Below are 19,232 nucleotides of genomic sequence, written 5' to 3' on the forward strand. Positions count from 1 at the left end.
CCCACCTCCCATCTCCACCTGTCCCTACCTGATGCTTCCTACCGCTCAGTCCCAAGTATATCTGAGACCTGTGATTCAGGTGACAATGGCCTCTCTCCCGGGATGGATTCTCTCAGGAACAATGGCCTCATGCTGGGAGGCAGGGTGCTTGGATTCCAGGCCCACCTGAGTCTGACACTCCCTCTTCCCATGGTCCCAAAGAATCACTGCCCTCTGGGCTCCACGGTCCCATCCTCTAGACAAGAGGCCTGGATCGGCTACTCTTTGAGTCTCTTGCAACTGTGTGCCCATCTGGGCTGCCGCCTTGGTTTCCCTGGCTGGTGGGGCCTCAGATCCACTTTTGGCCTCAGGTAGGGCTGAACAAGAGCTTGGCTGGAGGGAAAGGCCAGCATGGCTGGGAGGGACTCCATTACTAGCTAATGTTCGCTGAGCTGACTGGCTAGGGAGGTTCAGTCCAGAGGGACCATTACAATTAACTGGTCTGTAGGCTAATCAACTATTTAAATAAATGGTGCTCAGAAGAGCTCCTTTCGAATGGGGAGGACCAAAGAGAAAAGTGGATCCCTATAGAGGGGGCAGAGAGCCCCATCTTCCAGTGACTGAGGCATGGGAAATTCTGGCGAGTTCTCCAGTGATGCTCCCTACCCTCAAGTCCCCAGCTTCCCATGTAGACCCTCTTCCTGGCCCGGCTGGGGTCAGGGTGCCCTTGCTCTATGGGCCTAAGCATCTCATAGGAGGAAACGGTACACAGGACCAGGGTTAGCAGCCTGGTTAGCAGCCAGGGGCCATGCCACTCCCTTGGGACATCTGGTAATGTGAGGCTTTGGGGGCTGTCACTGAGATTAGGGGGTGTTACAGGCATCTAATGGGAGAGCTAGGGCCACTAAATGTCCTGCTATGTGTAGCACCATCCAGCCTAAGGAAGCAGCCTCCTGCCCCCCATGCTCATAGCAGCCCCAGGAGAACAGCAGCACCAGACACACAAAGGGCTGGGCTTCCTGCCGCCACCCTGTTCTCTGCCCTCTGATGGAGTGAGCAGAGGAGATGGGCAAGATCCCACACCTCATGCTCTGAGTTGACCAGGTGCTCTCTAGCTTGGCCACCAGCAACAGCTGTGTCCCTTCTGCTACGAGACCCAGGCTGCCTGCTAATGAGCTCTCTGACAGCCATTGGCTGCTCAACCCAGATACCAACTCATTCTCGGCCCCCATGGGAGTGAAGGCAGCCACGTGCAGTCACCTGGAATAGCCCCTTTCAGAGGGAGGCATCTAGGCAGGCCATCCCCAAGGAGGGCAACCCCAGCACCACTGCCCAGAGCAGATCCAGGGCTCCATCACCCCAAAGGGCTTTCTGAAGGACCCAGGGACCTGTACCCTCCACCACTTTCTGTAGGTGGCCAGAGGTGGGGACATCAGTTCTAAGGCTGACCTTAGATGTGCCGGGGGTGGTGGCCCTCCCCACCACCATCCTCACCTGGGGAGGAGTCATTCAAGCCCATCAGGTCATTCACCCTCTGGATCTTCTCCAGGCACACGGCTTGCTCCTTCTTGAAGATGCAGTCGGAGTGCATGGCGGTGGCCTGCAGGGGACACAACGGATAAATGGTGGGGAGGAGCAGGGAGGTTTACTGGCAAGCCCGGCTACTTAAGCCTCAGGGGCAGTGGGGGTGGGGAGCAAAAGAAGCAAGAAGAGGACAGTGACTGAGAGATTTCAGAAGCAGCGGTGCCTCTGCTTTGTCACAAATGCCATGAGGACCCTTCCACTTTACCAGCTCAATGTGGGACCTGGGCAGATCCCACCCCCCTCCCTGGCTCTCAGTTTCCACGTTTTATCATAACATTAGCAAATACATAGATAGCACCGTACTAAAGTGCGTGCATTACGCTGTCCTATCCATGCATACATATATATCAAGAGTACTACAAAGTAGGCACTATTTTTACCATTTCCCATTCAACAGATGTTAAACCTAAGCACAGAGATGTTAAAAAACTTGCTCAGAGTCACATAGCTTAGTAGACTGAACAGCCAGAATTCAAACTCGTGCAGTCCAGCTCCAGAGACCCCAAAGCTATGACTGCATTTTAGGGGAGCAAGCAGTGGGTGAGAGAGAGGAGAGAGTTGGTTGAGAGAGTTCATCCTTTCTCTCCTCTGGGGGCCCAGGAGCTGCAGGGGAAGGACAGTGATAGCACTGCATGGCGCTTACTAACCATGCTCATTTACTCCTGCCCCATTTTACAAAAGAGGAAACTGAGGCTCAAAGAAGTTAAAAACAACTCCTGCTCAAGGTCATACTGCCTGCTGGTTAGTAGCAGATACTGGATTTAAGTGTAGGGTCAAATAACTTCAAAGCCCATGAATGCTGTCACGACAGCTACGTACTTATGCTGTCACTTCTGCTTAAAACTCCAGGGCAGGGATGGTTTCCCAAGGGGATGTTGGCAAGTGTGGAGGCAGGTGCCAGGCATCACAGGCTGCCAAGAGCAGGGCTCCGGGATCCAGTCTAGCACTGACTGTTCACAGATGTGTAGGGAAAGGGCTGAGTTTGTCTGTAGTCACACAGTAAGGCGGGTCAGAGGCAGGGCTGGCATCCAGGGCTCTGAAGAGAGCTGCATCTACACTGGTCAGAATTCCCAGGTAGAGGAGCAGGGGCCAATGCCTGGGAACCCTCCACCCTATCCCTCTTGGTCAGGGAGAGGCTTCTGAGCTCTAGCCTGCCTGAGACTAGTAGGCTGGGAACCAGGATCAAAATTGCCTTCTGCAGCCCTAATGAGAGTCCCTGAATACAATTGAGCAGGTTGTATACTGCACAACTCTAAAGGCTGCTACATATGTGTGTGTGTTAGTCACTCAGTCATGTCTGATTCTTTGTGACCCCATGGACTATTAGCCTGCCAGGCTTCTCTGTCCATGGAATTCTCCAGGCAAGAATACTAGAGTGGGTAGCCATTCTCTTCTCCAGAGAATCTTCCTGAACCTGGGTCTTCTGCATTGCAGGCAGATTCTTTACTGTCTGAGTCACCAGGGAAGCCCACATATATTACTATCATAATCAATTTGTAAATTATGTAACAATTTCTTGTCAAACCGGTACAAGGTCTTGAGGAAGAAACACCCTTTTAATGCACACAGTGGTGCGGGATGGTCCAGTGGGGGTACAGGCAGAGATACCAGCCACTTGAATTGAGCTTGGCTGAGAGCACACAAAACACACAGGTTATCTGGGGTGGGAGCTCGAGTAAGCCTGGGGCTCTGGCTGGTCATGGCGGTGGTGGAGGGAGGGCGGGCGCGGGGGGCGGTGCGGGTCCTGGATCCTTACCATAGGCAGCAGGAGGAGAGCAGCCAGGGAGGCCTGCGCGATGCTGGCCATGACGCTTCTCAGCCTGGAAGCCGGCTCAGGCCAGTGCCACCCGCCTCTCATTCACAGCCGCCACTGCTCAACCCCAGGTGTCTACAGGCTAGAAAGAAAGGAAAAGCATGAGTCCCGCAGGTTCGGTGGCACAGGACGGGCAGGGACAGTCCCTCTCCCCTATGTGCAACAAAGCCTCCAAGGGTACCCCTGTCCATGGCCTTGTATGTGTGGTTCTTTATTCTTCTAACACACAAGCATCTGTTCAGCACCTGCTCGGTACCAGGCGCTGAGGCCACAGCAGGAAACCTGCTGGCCCGGGTGCCCATCGGACTACGAGAGTGGTCTGGATGGCTTTCTCCTCCGCAGCAGATGACTGTGTCCCTGCATCTCCCTTCACAGAGGCAAAGTTTTAGCTGGCACATACATGCCCACCTGGAGAGGACATTTCCGGGTCCCTCCTGCTCTCACGTGCTAGCATGTGATGAATTTCCCACCTATGGAATGTGGGTGACATGACACGTGCCACCTCAAATACCACCTACCCCTAAGGCAGCACGTGCTTGCCCCTGCTGCTCTTTCCCCTCCCCAGACCCAGTTTGGACGGAGCAATCAGACTAACACCTGAGGGATGGGGAACAACTCACCAGGGGCAGCCAGGATGATGGAGTGGGCCCCAGGGCGCTGAGTCTCCCTGCCAGCCTGAAGGCCCACCTAGCTGCCGGCTGCTGCAACTCACTAGCTCATACAGGGCTGCTTTGTTCCAGCAGCTGAGCCTGGTCCCCAGCAAACAGCATCCTTTCACCCTGCCTCAGCCCACTCGGCCACCAGGATAAAACCATCACCAACGCAACAGACAAAACGTGATGCTGCGGAGGATGTGCTCAGACCTCAAGGATCTCCCCCTCGGAGCTCCCAGGGACCAGACAGGGCAAAGGGAGTCAAGTGAGGAGGCTGAGGGAGCCCCAGCACCTGCCCAGAGGAAGAGTTTGCTCTGCTTCTAAAATCAATCAGTAATTGATATGCCTCACACGCCAGCAATTCGGCATCTGGGTATCTATCCCAGGGAGATATCTGCACTTGTACAAAAAGAAGCATATGCAAGAATGTTCACTGCAGCATCATTTAAAATAGCACCAACAGCAAAAAAAATGGGGCGGCCAATCATCCATCAGGCAGGCACTGTTAATAGACCCCTGCATAGCCATACAATGAAGTACAAAACAGTAATTAAAAGTTATTATTACTATTAAACTATTACTAAAAATATTGACTAGGCCCATATCGGGGCCACCACTAACCCACAGGTGCTGGGGTTGCATCCATGGGGACACCCAAGGGGCTGCATCCCAACCATGAGTCCTTGCACACCCCCATCAATGGGCAGAGCAGCCATCACTCCAGGGCCCTCTGTGCCCCTGGAATTGCTGCCTCCTCATACCTCCCTCCTCTCCTCACTTCTTCAAGCTCAATCTGGTGACAAATAAGCACCCAAAAAGGAGAAAGAAACCAATTTTAAGAAGGTTCAAGGAAGGGGGGACCTTCTCTACCTACCTGCTGTTCTGCCTTTTGGGGGTCACTTGGAAATACTGAAGGGGGCCTGGGTATCCCCAAGAGATGCTCTGAGAAGGCCAGGGGGGGCTCAGAGATGCTGGCCCAGTCTCTCCCCTACAGGTCAAGAAGGATTGGGCAGGCTGGGGAAACACTGGCCCCAGCACCCCTGGACACCCCAGGCACAGGCTTCAGCCTCTGTACCCCCTCCCAGAAGCCTCCATACTCCTGGGGCCACAGGCTGCCTCTGGCACAACTTGGCACTGGTGGTCCCCAGGGGTATCCGTCATCTCCACTAACCCTAGGGAGGCTAAGGCCGTGTCTTCAGACAGCTGGTGCTCCCTACACACCTGGCTGGAAGAGAGGAATGCTGGGCCCACAGTGCCTCAGCAGATGCTGGAGACTAAGGGCTCAGGAAAGCTACTAAGGCAGGAAGCCTCCGATATCTGGGCTGATTCTCCTGCACGTGCTGCAATTTGGAACAAAGGCTGATGGGGCCTGGGGTCAGAGAGGCTTCCACCCAGGACAAGGCTGGTGCCCCCCACACCTCCATCGACCACCCTGGCAGTCCTCAACTTGGGCTGTCCAGCAGAATCGCTAAGGAGCATTTAAAAATACCCCCGCCCAACTGAGTCAGAATCGCTCAGGCTGGGCCCAGGTACCAGTGTTGTTTAAATTCTACAGGAGATTCTCGTGTAGAGACAGGATTACAAAGCCTCCGCTTTAACCAAGAGCGTTATCCTGGAAGATCAAGTGGCTGGCCCTGTTGTGGTTGTTCTAGGGGGCAAGTGGGTGGCAGCAGGCAAGCAGAAGGAGTTTGTTTTTGAGGACTGGTGCTCTCTTTCTCTCTCTCTCAGACACACACACACACATACACACACACACACACACACACACACACACACACACAGAGAAACAGGTCTTCAGAGAAGAGCATAAGGACACATCAATTCCACAGAGAGGCTTTACCCCAGGGCACCCACCTGAAGGCATCAATACAAACACCCAAGTGTGGAATAATGAAGGTGGAGACTCCTTCGGGGATTGACAGACAACTCCACACACCTTCACAGAAATGCCAAGGCACCCTCACAGAGCACAGAACAAAGGTATGTGCAGATGCATCACACAGAGATTTACATCTTCAGGTACGTTTACCGGATTATTAATGCATATAACCATACACACACTCATTCTGCAAAAGCATTCAGATATTTAGAGGCAGCAGATTTATCTAGATTCAGATGGGGCTGCAGGTAAACACACATATGAGCATACGAGCATGCACACACAGACACACAGACAAACACATCCACACACACACACACACACACACACACACACACACACAATGCCCTGAATTGCAGGATGCTTACCTCTGCAGTGGATTAAAAACAAGCTGGAGCAGAGGCCCCAGCCTAACCGCCTAACCATCCCCCAGCTCTCTGCTTTGTCACCAGGCTGCTCAGATGATGAGAACCAAGAGAGCAGCGTAACCCCCACCCCACCCTTACCCTGTGCCGCATGGTAGAGGGGATACTCTCAATACGGGGCCTCTTCTGGAACTAGAGCTGGGTTCCTGATTCCCACTTTTGCCCTCTCTAGTTCACCTACCCCAACTACAGTCTACCCTCTGCCCAACAGGACACAGACATCACTTACCAAGGCATGGAGAGAGGGAACCTCCAGGCTCCCAGGCCTTGATCATCCCCTCCCCAACCTCAGCTGGGAACCTGGTCTCAGGATGTAATCCCAGGCCCGCCTCTTCTCTCCAGACCCTCACCCCAAGACCACTGTACAATGCTTAGAGCTTATAGTCTGAGGCCACCTGCCCCAAACCTCATATACATCTGGACCACATGCAGGGCTCCTCTGTCCCAGGAAAGCCCTTCCAAATGTAACCCCTGGGTCTGCCACTCCTAGCCCTGTCCTCTGCTCCCTGCCACAGCTGCCTCCCTCTTCTGGACTCCCCCAAGCTGTCAATGACCCTCATAAGGGTCACGGTCAGCACTGGCCACTGCAGCCTGGGGTTGGACTCTCCCCTCCCTCAGGATGGATGCTGGGCTCTTTTAGCCCCACCACACATGTGGCTCAGGTTGACCAGCTCACCAATATTCCCAGGCTCTGTCTCTTGGGTCCAGGCTCTGCTGAGATAAACCGGCTTTTGCAACTGATCTGAAGGCAATTAAACTACATACTGGCATTTAGTATGGTGGACTTGAGAACGATTTTGCTAGAGTTTTAAGCTTAAAGACCTCAGGCAAGCCACTTAACTTTTCTGTGCCTTAATTCAATCATATGTGAAATGAGAATAATAGTACCTACTTCATAGACGTTACTGGGAGGCATCAACCAATTCATGTAAGTTAACTATAGACAGGGCTTCCCTGGTGGCTCAGTGGCAAAGAATCTACTTGTACTGGGGACCCGGGTTCAATCCCTGGGTCGGGAAGATCCCATGGAGAAGGAAACAGCAACCCACTCTAGTATTCTTGCCTGGAAAATTCCATGCATAGAGGAGCCTGGTGGGCTATAGTCCATGGGGTCCCGAAAAAGCTGAACAACAATAAACCATAGACAGTAGCATATATCCTGGCTCCCAATAAGGGCTATCCGTATGTTAACTATTATTATCTTACCACCTTGTGTTCAGGTTTTTTTTTTTTTTACCATCCTACTGTCATCTCTACCCCTATAAGTGTTATTCTCTCAGTTGTGTCCGACTCTTTGCAACCCCATGAACTGTAGCCCACCAAGTTCCTCTGTCCATGGAATTCTCCAGGCAAGAATACTGGAGTGGGTTGCCATTCCCTTCTCCAGGGGATCTTCCTGACCCAGGGATTGAACCTGGGTCTCCTGCATTGCAGACAGATTCTTTACCATCTGAGCCACCAGGGAAGCCCTCTGTCATATTCAAAATGCGAACATCAGGTCTGCTGCACTTTTATTCACTAATGGCTAACATTTATTAAACACTCAGTATATGCCAGGCACTCTTCCAAACAATAAATATACATTAACTCATTTCACCTGCCCCAAACCTATGCCATCATTACTAGCATTATCCTCATTCTACAGCTGAGGAGACTGAGGCACAGAGAGGGTAAACGACTTCCCCAAGGTCACACAGCAAGCATGTGGCAGAGCTGGGGAGTGAACCGAAACATTCTGGCTTCAAAGCTTGTGCGCTCCATCCCTATGCTCCCACCACTCTCCGTTACTGCTAAAAGGAAGACCAGCTCAGAAGCCATTGGTATCCTAATAGCAATCCCTCTCACATCCCCTGGGACTAGTGAGGCCATCTGCTACCCCTCTACCCACATTTCTATGTCTGAAGCACCCTCCTTAGGAAGAGCATTTCAGAAAGACATAGCATTTCAGACCTGAAATGGACTTCAATGGGGAAACTGAGTCCAGAGTGGGGGAGACGCTTCCCAAGGTCACCCAAAAAAAGAGTCCTGGAGCCTCGCCTGGCAGGAATGGATGTGTGACAAATACACGGACTACAGGGGAGTCGGCTCCCCCTTCCAGACTTGGGAGGGCCTGCCCTCCTCAGGACCCACAAGCCCAGCGACTGGACTGGGGCAGGAACAGAAAGAGTAGCCGTGTCCTCCAGCGAGCCACTGCGCCAGGCACACAGGAAGATGGCATCATCAGTCAGCACACCGGAGCCAGCGGTGACTCACTGGGCTCCACATGGAGTAGGAGGGGACTTGGAGACCCTGCAGCATCTCCCACACTGCCCCACACCCTGCGGGACCCTCTCTGTAGCCCTCCCTGCTGAGACGGTCCAGTTCTTGGGCTGGGAGCTCGGCCCTCTCTAGGCCCCTCAGGGAAAGCTTTGATGTCTTTCCACCACACCCTTCCAGGCCAGCCCTGAGCAGCACAGATTCCTCTGTCTCCTGGGAGTGCCCACTGGAGGAGGGCAGCATCTCACTCTTCCTCCCCGTGGAGCCGCATAGCCCTGGGTCCCTCTTCTGTCCTCATGGAGTTGGGGCATCTCCTATTGGCATCTCCTCTGGCCGTTCAGCATCCGTCCCCATCACGGGGCAGTGCCAAGCTTGGACACCAGATCAAAGACGACCCAGAGAAAGTGGACCATTCACCTCCCTTACTCTACACATGCTCCCCTTACTCATGAAACCTGAGCAGCACCCACCCCTCACGTCCTCCTCTCCCTCCTAGTACAGGGGACCAGAGAGGGAAGGCTGAAAGATGAAACACTGCCCCTCCACCTCACTCCTCAAATAGAGGGAACTTAACTTGTTTCTGGGAAAGAAGAACCTCTTTTCTCACCAATAAGGTCAGAGCTGATAAAGGTCAGTGCCCAATGCTGCAGTGAGGGGTGTTCTGGCAATGGACAGATTAATCATTAATGCGAATGTTCTTCTTTGATGTTCAAATGTTTCCCTTTCAAAGTCTGGTTCCCGGAGGCCTATGCACAGCAGGAGATAGAAATCATGTCCCTGAAAGGGTCTCCTACTATTCTTACACATAGGGAACCAGGGCTCAGGAAAGGCTGGGCACACACGGGCACTGGTAGTGTGTGTGTGTGTGTGTGTGTCAGGAAAGGCTGGGCACACACGGGCACTGGTAGCGTGTGTGTGTGTGTGTGTGTGTGTGTGTGTGTGTTCATCACTCAGTCATATCCAACTCTTTGCAACCCCATGGATTGTAGCCTGCCAGGCTCTTCTGTCCATGGAATTCACTAGGCAAGAATACTGGAGTAGGTTGCCATTCCCTTCTCCAGGGGATCTTCCCAACTCAGGGATTGAACCTGGGTTTCCTGCACTGCAGGCGGATTCTCTACTGTCTGAGCCACCAGGGAAGCTCACCCATTGTTAGTAATGTCCCATTTCATAGGTGAGGGCTCGAGGCCCAAAGTGACCCAGAGTCTTTCCCAAGGTCATGCTGCCCAACCCTTCCACACTAGCTAGTCCAGGCGCATCTCCTATCCCTGAAGGGTCCTAGGAATCCTCTGTCAGGGACAGCCCCCCAGGGCCTGGAAGAGGGAGAAGGGAGAAGAATGGAAATAAGGAAAGAGAAGATAAAAGAAAGGGGAAAGCAGGAGGAGGGGCGGGAAGTGATGGAAGGCAGTGGGAGGTGTGGGGTGGGGAGGAGAGGGCAGCAGTGGGGGAGGGGGAACAGGAAGCAGGCCCTGGTTTGCGGATGGGTGACTGTGCACCTCCCAGGCAGGGGCTGAGGCTTGGGGCAGGTGGGATGGAGAGCATGGCCATCTGCACTGACCCTCTTGCTAACCAACCGTCCCTCTGGAGGGGATTTTGACCCCTGGAAGGGAGGGCCAGCTCTGACTGGCACCTGGCACAAGTAGGGCACTTGGTGGGGACCCTAAAACTCTGAGGGGTGCCTGGTGATGAGTTTAGAAAGGTGACTGAAGAGTGTTGAGGTACCCAGCAAGGTGGGGGGGGCGGTGAGACAGTGGAAGGTTGGTGCCAGTCTGGGATGCCAGGGACGCATCAGCCTAGTAACAGGAGAGAGGGCTGGGGCACTGAAGAGCTTCAGGCAGGGGAGTGAAGTGCTAAGCTTCTCATTTAGGCAATATTCCTCAGAAGGCTGGTGAGCTGAGTGGAAGGAGAAGACACAAGCAGAAAACCTGGAATCCAGGTAGAGGACGTGGGGGTCTGGGCAGGGAAGGGCAGCTGGAATGGGAAGTGGAGGACAGAATCCAGAGACTTGAGAAAGTGGGGAAAGATCTCTCAGGCCTCTCCTCTGGGGAAATGGCAGGAAAGAAATGTCAGAAGGGGACAGGAGGGATAAGAAGAAACTGAGCAGGACCCAGTCCACCACACAGCCTTAAATCAGAAGCTGGAACATTCAGAGGTATCCGCCAAGGAACTCTATGTTTTATTCCCCAGCCACCCCTCTGTGGTGCCCATTTGTCATGGGGGAAAGGTGACAGCTAAGACAATGCATGGAGCTGGGATGAGAGAGTCCAGGTATCCACAAGGCCAATACAACCTCCTATCACCACCTCCGGGAAGCCCAGCCTGGCTGCACCCACCTCCATTGGCCTGACCCTCCTCTGACAACTACCAGCCTTAGATGAGGAAACCCCTCACCCCTGCCTGGGCTGTTTCAGGTCTCATTCTTGTCTTTGTGAGTTTGAAGTCTTGTCTGAAGACAAGGGGCATGTCCAGGTTTCCCTGCGGGTTTTCCTCCTGGTGGAGGTGGGCATGTCCTTGGCCAACAGGGTGAATGGGAGAGGGGCTCAGGACCGGTTTGGTGAGTCCAGTGACATGATATCCTTTCATTTTCAGGCATGAACACTGTCTCCAGGTGTCCTTAGCATGGGAGACGTATAACATGAACCCAGCAAAAGCTTGTCTAGGATAGGATGCTGAGGTCAGGCATTAAATAGACGGGTACCCTGAGCTCCAGGCAGGGTGAAGGCAGGCATGTAGGGCCCCCTAGAGCAATGTGGGCCCCCAGGACTAAAGCTCCTCCCTTCTTCCACCTCTTAAACCTATAACCCAGGAGATCACAAACCCTTACAGCAGGTTGGATCCAGCCTGTCACCTATCTTTATATAGTCAGGGAGCCAAAAATGGTTTTTACATTTTCAAATGGTCAGGAAAAAAAAATCAAAAGGCTCATATTTCATGACATAGGAAAACTGTGTGAAAATCAAATTTGTGGCCATAAATAAAACTCATCAGAACACAGCTCCGCTCATTTGCATAAGTAGCATCTATGGCTGCTTTTACGTTATGACAGCAGAATGAAGCAGTTGCAACGGAGTGTACAGCCAGCAAAAGCCTAAAATATTTACTATCTGGCCCTTTGCAGAAAAAGCCTGCCAACCCTCGTTCCAGCCTCACGCAACACACACACACTTTCTCCATTCAGTGTCAATGTCGTGCACATGGACACTCATTAAGGAAGACTTTGTGATCTTTGTGGAGCAGACACCTCAGTCCCCAGGCGTGTCCAGATTTGTGTGAGAGAGTGTGTCTCCATGTCCGTGTGCATGTCCCCATGTCCCTACGTATGTGGCTCTCTGCTTTGCACGTTTGCCCTGGCTTTCTGGCAGGTGTCACGAGAAGCCTTGATGCCACCCCGGCGGTGTGTCACTCCCTCTCTGTGTGTCACTGTGGGGGTGGCTGTCACCATGTGCCTCTGACGGCATCCAGGGCTCGGTACAAGCATGCTGCAGCTGATGAGTTTCCAGACTGCATGTTGCCAGGCAGCCAGACCACTAGTCCCAGCCCATTCAGACCCCAGACTCATAGATTCCTCTATTCAGGGGTAATCGAGGCTTCCAGGGGCTCTAGGCCTACCTGTCTGGGGCATGGGATCTCTGCTCAGATACCTCCCCAGACAGGAAACCCACTGTCACCCCCAAGTGCCGGCTCCACGCTGGGGTGGCTCTCGGGGAAGTGAGGCCTCTCTGGCACTGAGCTGAGCTTGTGCTCTGTGCTTGGCACTCCTTAGTTCTGCCCTCCAGCAGACAGCGCAAGGTGTCCTCCACTTAGTGCCAGCCCTGGTCAGGGAAATCTGTGAGACCGGATACCTGGGACACATAATCTGAGGCCACATCCTCAGGAAGAAAGCCACTTTGCGGCCTTGGGTCTTGTCTTCCCTAGCCTTTTAGGTGTATATGTCGATCTGTAAACCCTCTTTTTGTTTTATTTGGATTATTCAACACGAATCAAGGGAGTGTCCCAAAGTAGGGGCATGGCAGAGAAGGGTAGCCGCATAAAAAGGGTGGATTCCAGTGTTTCTCCAATCAACTCCCTGCCCACCTGAACCTGACATAAAACAGGACTTAATGGACCTTTCAGCCTGATTAGTTCCCAGAATGTAGATAAGAGTCCTTCAGGAATCTCCCCATAGACATTCCCTCTCATTGCAAACAGGGGCAAACAGAGTCATACATCCTGTCGCAGGCACAGAATCATGGCCGAATGACCCACAGCAGGGGCGGGAAGGCACCAGGTTCGCCTCCCTGGTCACTCCACACACACTTGTTGATGAACTGTTTGGAAGATCTGGCCTGCCCCAGTGTGTTCTATTTCTAATGTATAAACTCAAATTTTGACTGGTGTCCAGACTGACACCTCTGCTTGTCCTCCCCAAGGTCAGTAGGGAGCAGGAGCCCCAGATTCATCTGGGTAGGTACTAGGAGTTCTGCCAGCCCCACCTGCACCTGGCCTTCTGAGATAATCTGAGTGCTGCTCCTCCCCACTCCCCCCAACCCCTCCAAGGCTCATATAGTTTTTTTAACCCCTTCAGAGGCCCACAGCCACTCAAAAGCCTCTAGCTTGACCTTCAGAATGCTTTTCTGCCTCTCTCCAAGGAAAGTTGCCCCCCTCTGACTGTGTAGCCCCCTCTCACTCCCCAGCTGCCCCTGCCCCCCACAGGGCTGCTCACTGGAAAAGCCAAATGCCATGTCTTTTCTTTTGGTAGTGGGGAGGAGGGTGCTGGAGGAGATAAAGGAGACTGATGCCCCTGTACTAAAAGCATAGAAATCCTCTAGAGAATTGGCAGGGGTCCACCCTCCCTCCCCCAGCAGCTTTCAAAGGGGTCTCAGCACCTTCCAGGGGCGAGCTTCCACTCCCAGCTCCACATGAAATACAACCAGTTTCTGGCTGGGCTCCCTCCTGAGTGTCTAGCTCCATCCAGTGGCACTCTGGCTGCTTCTGACCCACCACCCCCGCTTCCGGCCCCCGAACCCCCTCCTGCAAACCTGCAAAGGTCCTGCCTGCCCAGGTTGCGAGCCCCTGCCTCCCATAGCTGCGGCGGGAGCCTGTGCCTTTAAGGAAGCGGGCAGGGGTCTCATCTCAGGCGGGCCCACTTCAGCCAGGGGAGACCGACACGTTTCTCCCACAGGCCCCCGTGGGCCGTTTCCTCGCGGAACCGCAGAAACCCAGGCATCCCGACCCCTGCCTCTGCACCGCGGGAAACCCAGAGACAACGCTCTTTTGAACCATTGCGAAGGTGTCACTACTCGGGAACGTTATATACGCTGGCCTGTACTTCGCCCTCTACACAGCATGTCCCAAGCCCACCCCTCAAACCCCATGAAGACTGCGGTACCCAGCCCCCAGGGAACCCTCCAGCGTTGCCTTCCCAATCGGATCCGCGTAGCCGCGTCCGTCTGCCTCGGGAGTAGGTAGACAGGTCCCTCTGGATCCCTCAGGTCGCAGTGCCTTCCTGCCCCGGGTCCTCCCTTCTGGCATGAGGAGGGGCACCCGGGAGCTAACCGATCCCACCCTCTGCGGGCTGCAGGGATCGGTCTCTCCGGAACGCGATCCCAGATACTTGGGGGGGGGGGGGGCGGGGGCGGTTCGGGACGGAGGGTGGCAGAGTGTCGCGCAGGAAGGAAGCAGCGGCGGGAGAGGGCTTCATCTCGGTTTCGGGAGGTTGGCCCCGCTCTGGCCCTGGCCAGCTCTCCGTCGGTGAAGGACGCGGCTGGCGGAGACAGCTGAGCTGGAGGAGGGGGTTCCGTGGCCCCGGAGAGGCGAAGGTTCTGGAGTCGGGGGAGGGCGGACGGGGCGTAGAGGGGCAGGGGCGGCGCTTACCTGCTCACCCAGGGGCCTCGCGGCGGGGCCGCGGGGCTGCGGGTCTGCCCGGGGCAGACTCCGGGGGGAGGGCGCACCGCGGCGAGTCCGCGCCCCGCTCCGCCCAGGGATGGGGAGCTCGTGCGCTGAGTAGCGCGCGTAGAGCCGGATCTCCGCGTCTGTGTGTTCGCCGGGCGCCGGTGTCCGTGGGTCCCTGCGCGGCGACGTGAGCTTGTGCGCACGCGGGGACCACGCTCGCCTGGAGCCGCCGCCGCCGCCGCTGTCAGTCGCCGCCCGGGGCCCGAGCGCGGGGCCCCCGGCCTGCCCTAGCCCGCCCCGCGCCGCGCGTCCGCCTAGCCCGGTCTGCCCTGCCGGAGAGGCGCCGCCTCCACCGCGAAGTCAGGCCGGGGGCAGGAGGGAGGCGACCGACCACCGCCTCCCCCAGTGCTTCGCAGGCTGCGGGGCGGGGGGGGGGGGTGCAGGCCAATGGGCGCCCGGGGGAGGGGTTAGGGGAGCCGGACCCCGCCCGCCGCAGACCAGAGCAGGAGCTTTGGCGCGGAGATCTGGGGGCGAGGATGCGGAGGCGACAATCCCCCTCTGTCGCCCGGCTTCCGGGACTAAGTGCCGGGCCTCCCCGGGGCTCACCTCCCTCCTTTCAACCCTCCCGAAATACCCAGAGCGAGAAACTATCAGTCTTCTCCCTCCCACGTCCTTCTGATTCCCTGTCAGAACCAGTTCCTCCTCCTCCAGGAAGCCTTCCTTACAGAGCAAGTGCCAGACTCCCCTTGGGATTTTTCTTTGCCCTCACAGCCCTGGCCTGGGAAAGTCAGCTAGCTTCCGGGAGCCTGTCCGAATGTCTTCAAATGTGACCCCCTCTATGGCCAGAAAAGGGAGGTGGGGTGCCTTAGAGGGGCGCCCTACAGCAGGTTAAAACAACAGTGCTCTGGGGTCAGATTGCCTGGCTCCAGTCGCGGCTGTGCCAGAGTTAGCTCTGTGAGCTGGGGCAGGTGACTGGGTGTCTCTGAGCCTCAGCTACTTCCCTGTACAGGGGCATCACAGTACCTCCCCCCACCCCCCACCTCTTGTCAACAGCATTAAACAAGACTGGGACTAAGTAGGTTTTCACTGATTTTATTTCCTCACTAATGAATTAATTACGATTGCTACACCAACTCAATGGACATGAGTTTGAGCAAAATCCAGGAGACAGTGAGGGACAGGAAAGCCTGGCTTGCTGCTGTCTGTGGGGTCACGAAGAGTCGGACATGACTTAGAGCCTGAACAACTGTTACTGCACTGCTCAACCTCCTCCTGGTACAGATGGATAAGCTGATGCTTAGTGAGAAGAACTGACCGACTCTTTGCAACCCTAAGGACTACAGCCTGCCAGGCTCCTCTCCATGGCAGTCTCCAGGCAAGAATACTGGAGTAGGTTGCCATGCCCTCCTCCAGGGAATCTTCCCAACCCAGGGATAGAACCTGTGTCTCTTGTGTCGCCTGCATTGGAGATGAGTTCTTTACCACTAGTGCAACCTGGGAAGCCCCAAACAGGTCAAGGTCAGGTAGCCACTTGGTGGCAAAACCAAAGCCCAACTGAGAACAGTTAGTTACATACTCCCATACCAAGCACTTACCCTCTGCCCACCCCCACCAGCCAACCCACTCCTCCTGCTCATGGTTTCTTGGTCCTACCCCAGGTGTCAGCATCTGAGGAGCTCCCTCCATACCCCAACCCAAGCTCTGCAACCAGGCTCTGGCTTTCCTTATTCAAATAAGTTATTGTTCACCTTCCAAGTGGGTTTGAGTTTTGGGTATTCCACCTTGTTGAGGAAGCTTCAAGAAGGAGGAGGAGGGAGAGAGAGACTTGCGCCTTTCCTTGGGAATTCTTACCCAAGTGAGGAGGAGAGGACTGGAGGGTGGAGCAGAACTCCATAAGGGAAACTTAAAGGAAGTATCTGAGTGTCCAGAAAGTCTGCTCAATGAGTTGATGGTTTCTCTCTACAACACAGTGAACCCTGGCCCTCTCTGGTACACCACACTGTTGGTCTGCGTGGATCACATTTCTTTCAGTCCAGGAAGGCTTCCTGGAAGAGGAGGATGTTAGTTCTTATCTGTATCAATAAAGAGTGAGACCCCTCTGGAGACAAGAGAGTTCGGTGCCTTGGTCAAGTCAGACAGACGAGATAGACAGGACTTCCCTCCAGACCTGAGTAGACCCCTTTCTAGATTGTTGCCTGACCCCTGGCAGCTTCCTTTCATCGGTCTCCAACCCAGGTGTTTGAAGATCAAAGGAGATGCTGTGTGTGAAAGTGCTCTGTAAACTGTGAAACATTGTGAGGAGAAAGGAGGGGCTACAGCAGTCTCAGAGTCAGGAGGGAAGCATGGAACTCAGGACATTGGAGGCAAGAAGTGTGAGGAAGGTCACTTGCGGCAGGCCAGCTGTCCCTGGAAATGTCCATGGTCAGGCCACTAGATGAGGACCCTTGGCTCAGAGTCAGCCTTCATTTCCATGTTTACTCTCTTGTCCATACTCCAGGTCCCCCTCTGGGCTCTGGAACACCTGCTCTCTGTTTTGTGTCCCAGATGTGTGTCTTGCTTGGTGTGGATAGTTAGCAGGTTGAGCATCCCTTCCCCCCTCTGCCTGGGCAGCCAGTGGACAGGAATTAACCTGCAGTCCTCCTCTCATCCCTTCCCTTCACCTCTTCCCCCTTTGCTGTCAGGCTCCTAGCCAGAGGGCAGGCTCCTAGCTGACGACAGCTAGGGGTCAGCCAGGGCTCCGGGTCCCACTGTGCCATCCATGCCCAGCATGGAACAGGTAGGGGTAGAAATCCAGCTCCTGCTCTGCCTGCTGCCCACTAAGCCACGCACACAGAGTCCACCATAAGGGACATTTCTTATAGTTGGTTCTGGACAGGGTACCTCTCTACTCTCTCCAAGGTGTTGCAGTCCTTATAGATGGCCTCTAATCCCTGCTGTACCTAATAACATCAGCTTAGATGAGCCACAGGAATGAGCATCATCAGAGCTGGGATCCAGGAAGGCTGACTAGTCCCCTTCTCTATGATTGAAGCACCCAAGCCTGGAGGGGCCACATGACTAGCCCGAGGACGCACTTAGACTGGGGACTAAAGTGTGTATCCATGTGCCCAGTTTGGTGTTGTTTGACCTAGATAACAGCCCCAATCATGCTGGAGCAGGCTGGCCTCTCATGCCCCAGACTCTTCTTCGCCCGTGCAGGCATACAGCTCTGGTCTCTCCAGACAAGGCTGGTTCTCCTTCAGTAGGAGCTATGCCAATTCTGGTCTCCCAGACTGGGCCTCCCCAAGGACAGGACCAGACTTCCTTCTTTTTCCTCCTCACCCTGCCTGCCTGGCTTCATTCAGGGAGACTGGAGGCTGAGGGACCACCCGTGGGACCACCTGCTCCTCCCAGAGGACCCCTGGAGTTTCCTTCTCTCCCCTGGAGTGGGAGGCTGGGGTCTCAACAGTTTTTCCCTCCCCTGAGGTGCTCATTGCCTCAGCTCCCTTCCACAAGCCAGCCAGCCAGGCGGGCAGCAGCCGAAAAAGATGGATTTTAATTCAATTTTCTGAGATGTGACGGAGAGAGATGGATGCCAGGCTGCCCTACCCAGCATTCGTCTCTCCTGAGCACCGTCTCTCCTGAACTCCTCTCCCACCCCACGCCAGCCCCACCAGTCCAGCTGCGCAGGCGGGGACAACAGCACATTCAAGGACACCAAGGCGTTTTTATTGTACAATAAACAGCTGACATTGGCGGAATGCTCACCTTATCTTGAGCCAGTGCTTCTCAATCCTCCGGTGCTATAGAATCCTTGAGGAGCTTTGAAAATGTACCCATGCCTAGGCCTCACCACCAAGATCAGTAGACAGTCTGTGGTTAGGCCTGGGCAAAAGGATTTTTTTAAAAGCTCCCCAGTGGATTGTAATGTGCAGCCAAGGCTCAGAACCACTGTCATAAGCCCTCTGTTAAATGCCGGGCGAAAGTACACCGTCTCTACCAAGAGAGGCCTTTTCTCTCTTGCAGTATTGAGCCAGGCAGTGGGCCATCCTGCAGAGGCAGAGCTTCATCACTGTCAGGCAGTTCTCCTCGTAAAGCAGTTTCCCATTCACCTTCCATAGTCCCCTCCCCAGGGACTCAGCTGTTTACCCATGAGAGCCGAATACCCTGCGGGAACTCTGGTGGAAGGCGAATGCGTATTTGCCCTCCATCTCCAATTCTCTATTCACCGGACTTACTTTTCTTCCCTGCACCTCCATCCTCCCCATCTTCACTGGCACACTCTGGAGTTGGTGTGAGGTCTTCCACTGCGAGAAAGACCCCCTCCTGGGCACTCTACAAACAGGCCTCACTGCTGGTGTTCAAGAGCCACGTCGCTCACGCCTTGCCCTCTGCTAGGTGCTTGCTCACTGCCCTCAGTCTGACTCCAGCTCCTGCTGGGGTGGGCACCCACACCCCTTGCTGGCCCTCCCCATCCCCTTGCAGGTCCCACAGAAAAAGCCTGGTCCTGCTTGCTTTTGTTCCAGGTTCCTCAGAGCCTGACTTGGCTGCCTGGAAAATAACAGTGCACCCGGCCCAGCACAAGTCCTGGCTTTCACGCGGGACCCCAGCAAGCAAGCACGGAGGTGTGGAAATTACAGATAATTCATGTGGGAGGAGGCAGCAAGCGTGAGGCATGGATCCAGCCGTTCCCAGAAAAGCAACTCGGGATAATAGGGGGCCTCTGACGGGCTGAGCCCTGACTCGGTGTCGTGCAAACGATGCTAATAATTATATTAAAAGTAGGGCAAATA

The 19,232-nt window shown here is 54.7% G+C and overlaps 1 protein-coding gene across 6 annotated transcripts in view; it reads right to left on the reverse strand.

Moving 5' to 3' along the window:
- ADCYAP1R1 (ADCYAP receptor type I) overlaps positions 1-14,776 on the reverse strand; it is a 62,232-nt gene extending 47,456 nt beyond the window's left edge. For all 6 annotated transcript variants that reach the window (XM_081531750.1, XM_081531751.1, XM_081531749.1 and 3 more), the window contains exons 1-3: positions 14,443-14,776; positions 3,320-3,458; positions 1,474-1,579 (exon numbers count right to left, since the gene is read on the reverse strand). In XM_081531750.1, the coding sequence (XP_081387876.1) occupies positions 1,474-1,579; positions 3,320-3,421 (208 nt within the window). In that variant the 5' untranslated portion in view covers positions 3,422-3,458; positions 14,443-14,776. The remainder of the gene's footprint in view (positions 1-1,473; positions 1,580-3,319; positions 3,459-14,442) is intronic.
- Between the last annotated feature and the right edge of the window lie 4,456 nt (positions 14,777-19,232).

The sequence above is a fragment of the Giraffa tippelskirchi genome, chromosome 10 (assembly GCF_054371585.1).
Source record: "Giraffa tippelskirchi isolate mGirTip1 chromosome 10, T2T-mGirTip1v1.2.pri, whole genome shotgun sequence".
Taxonomy (NCBI): domain Eukaryota; kingdom Metazoa; phylum Chordata; class Mammalia; order Artiodactyla; family Giraffidae; genus Giraffa; species Giraffa tippelskirchi.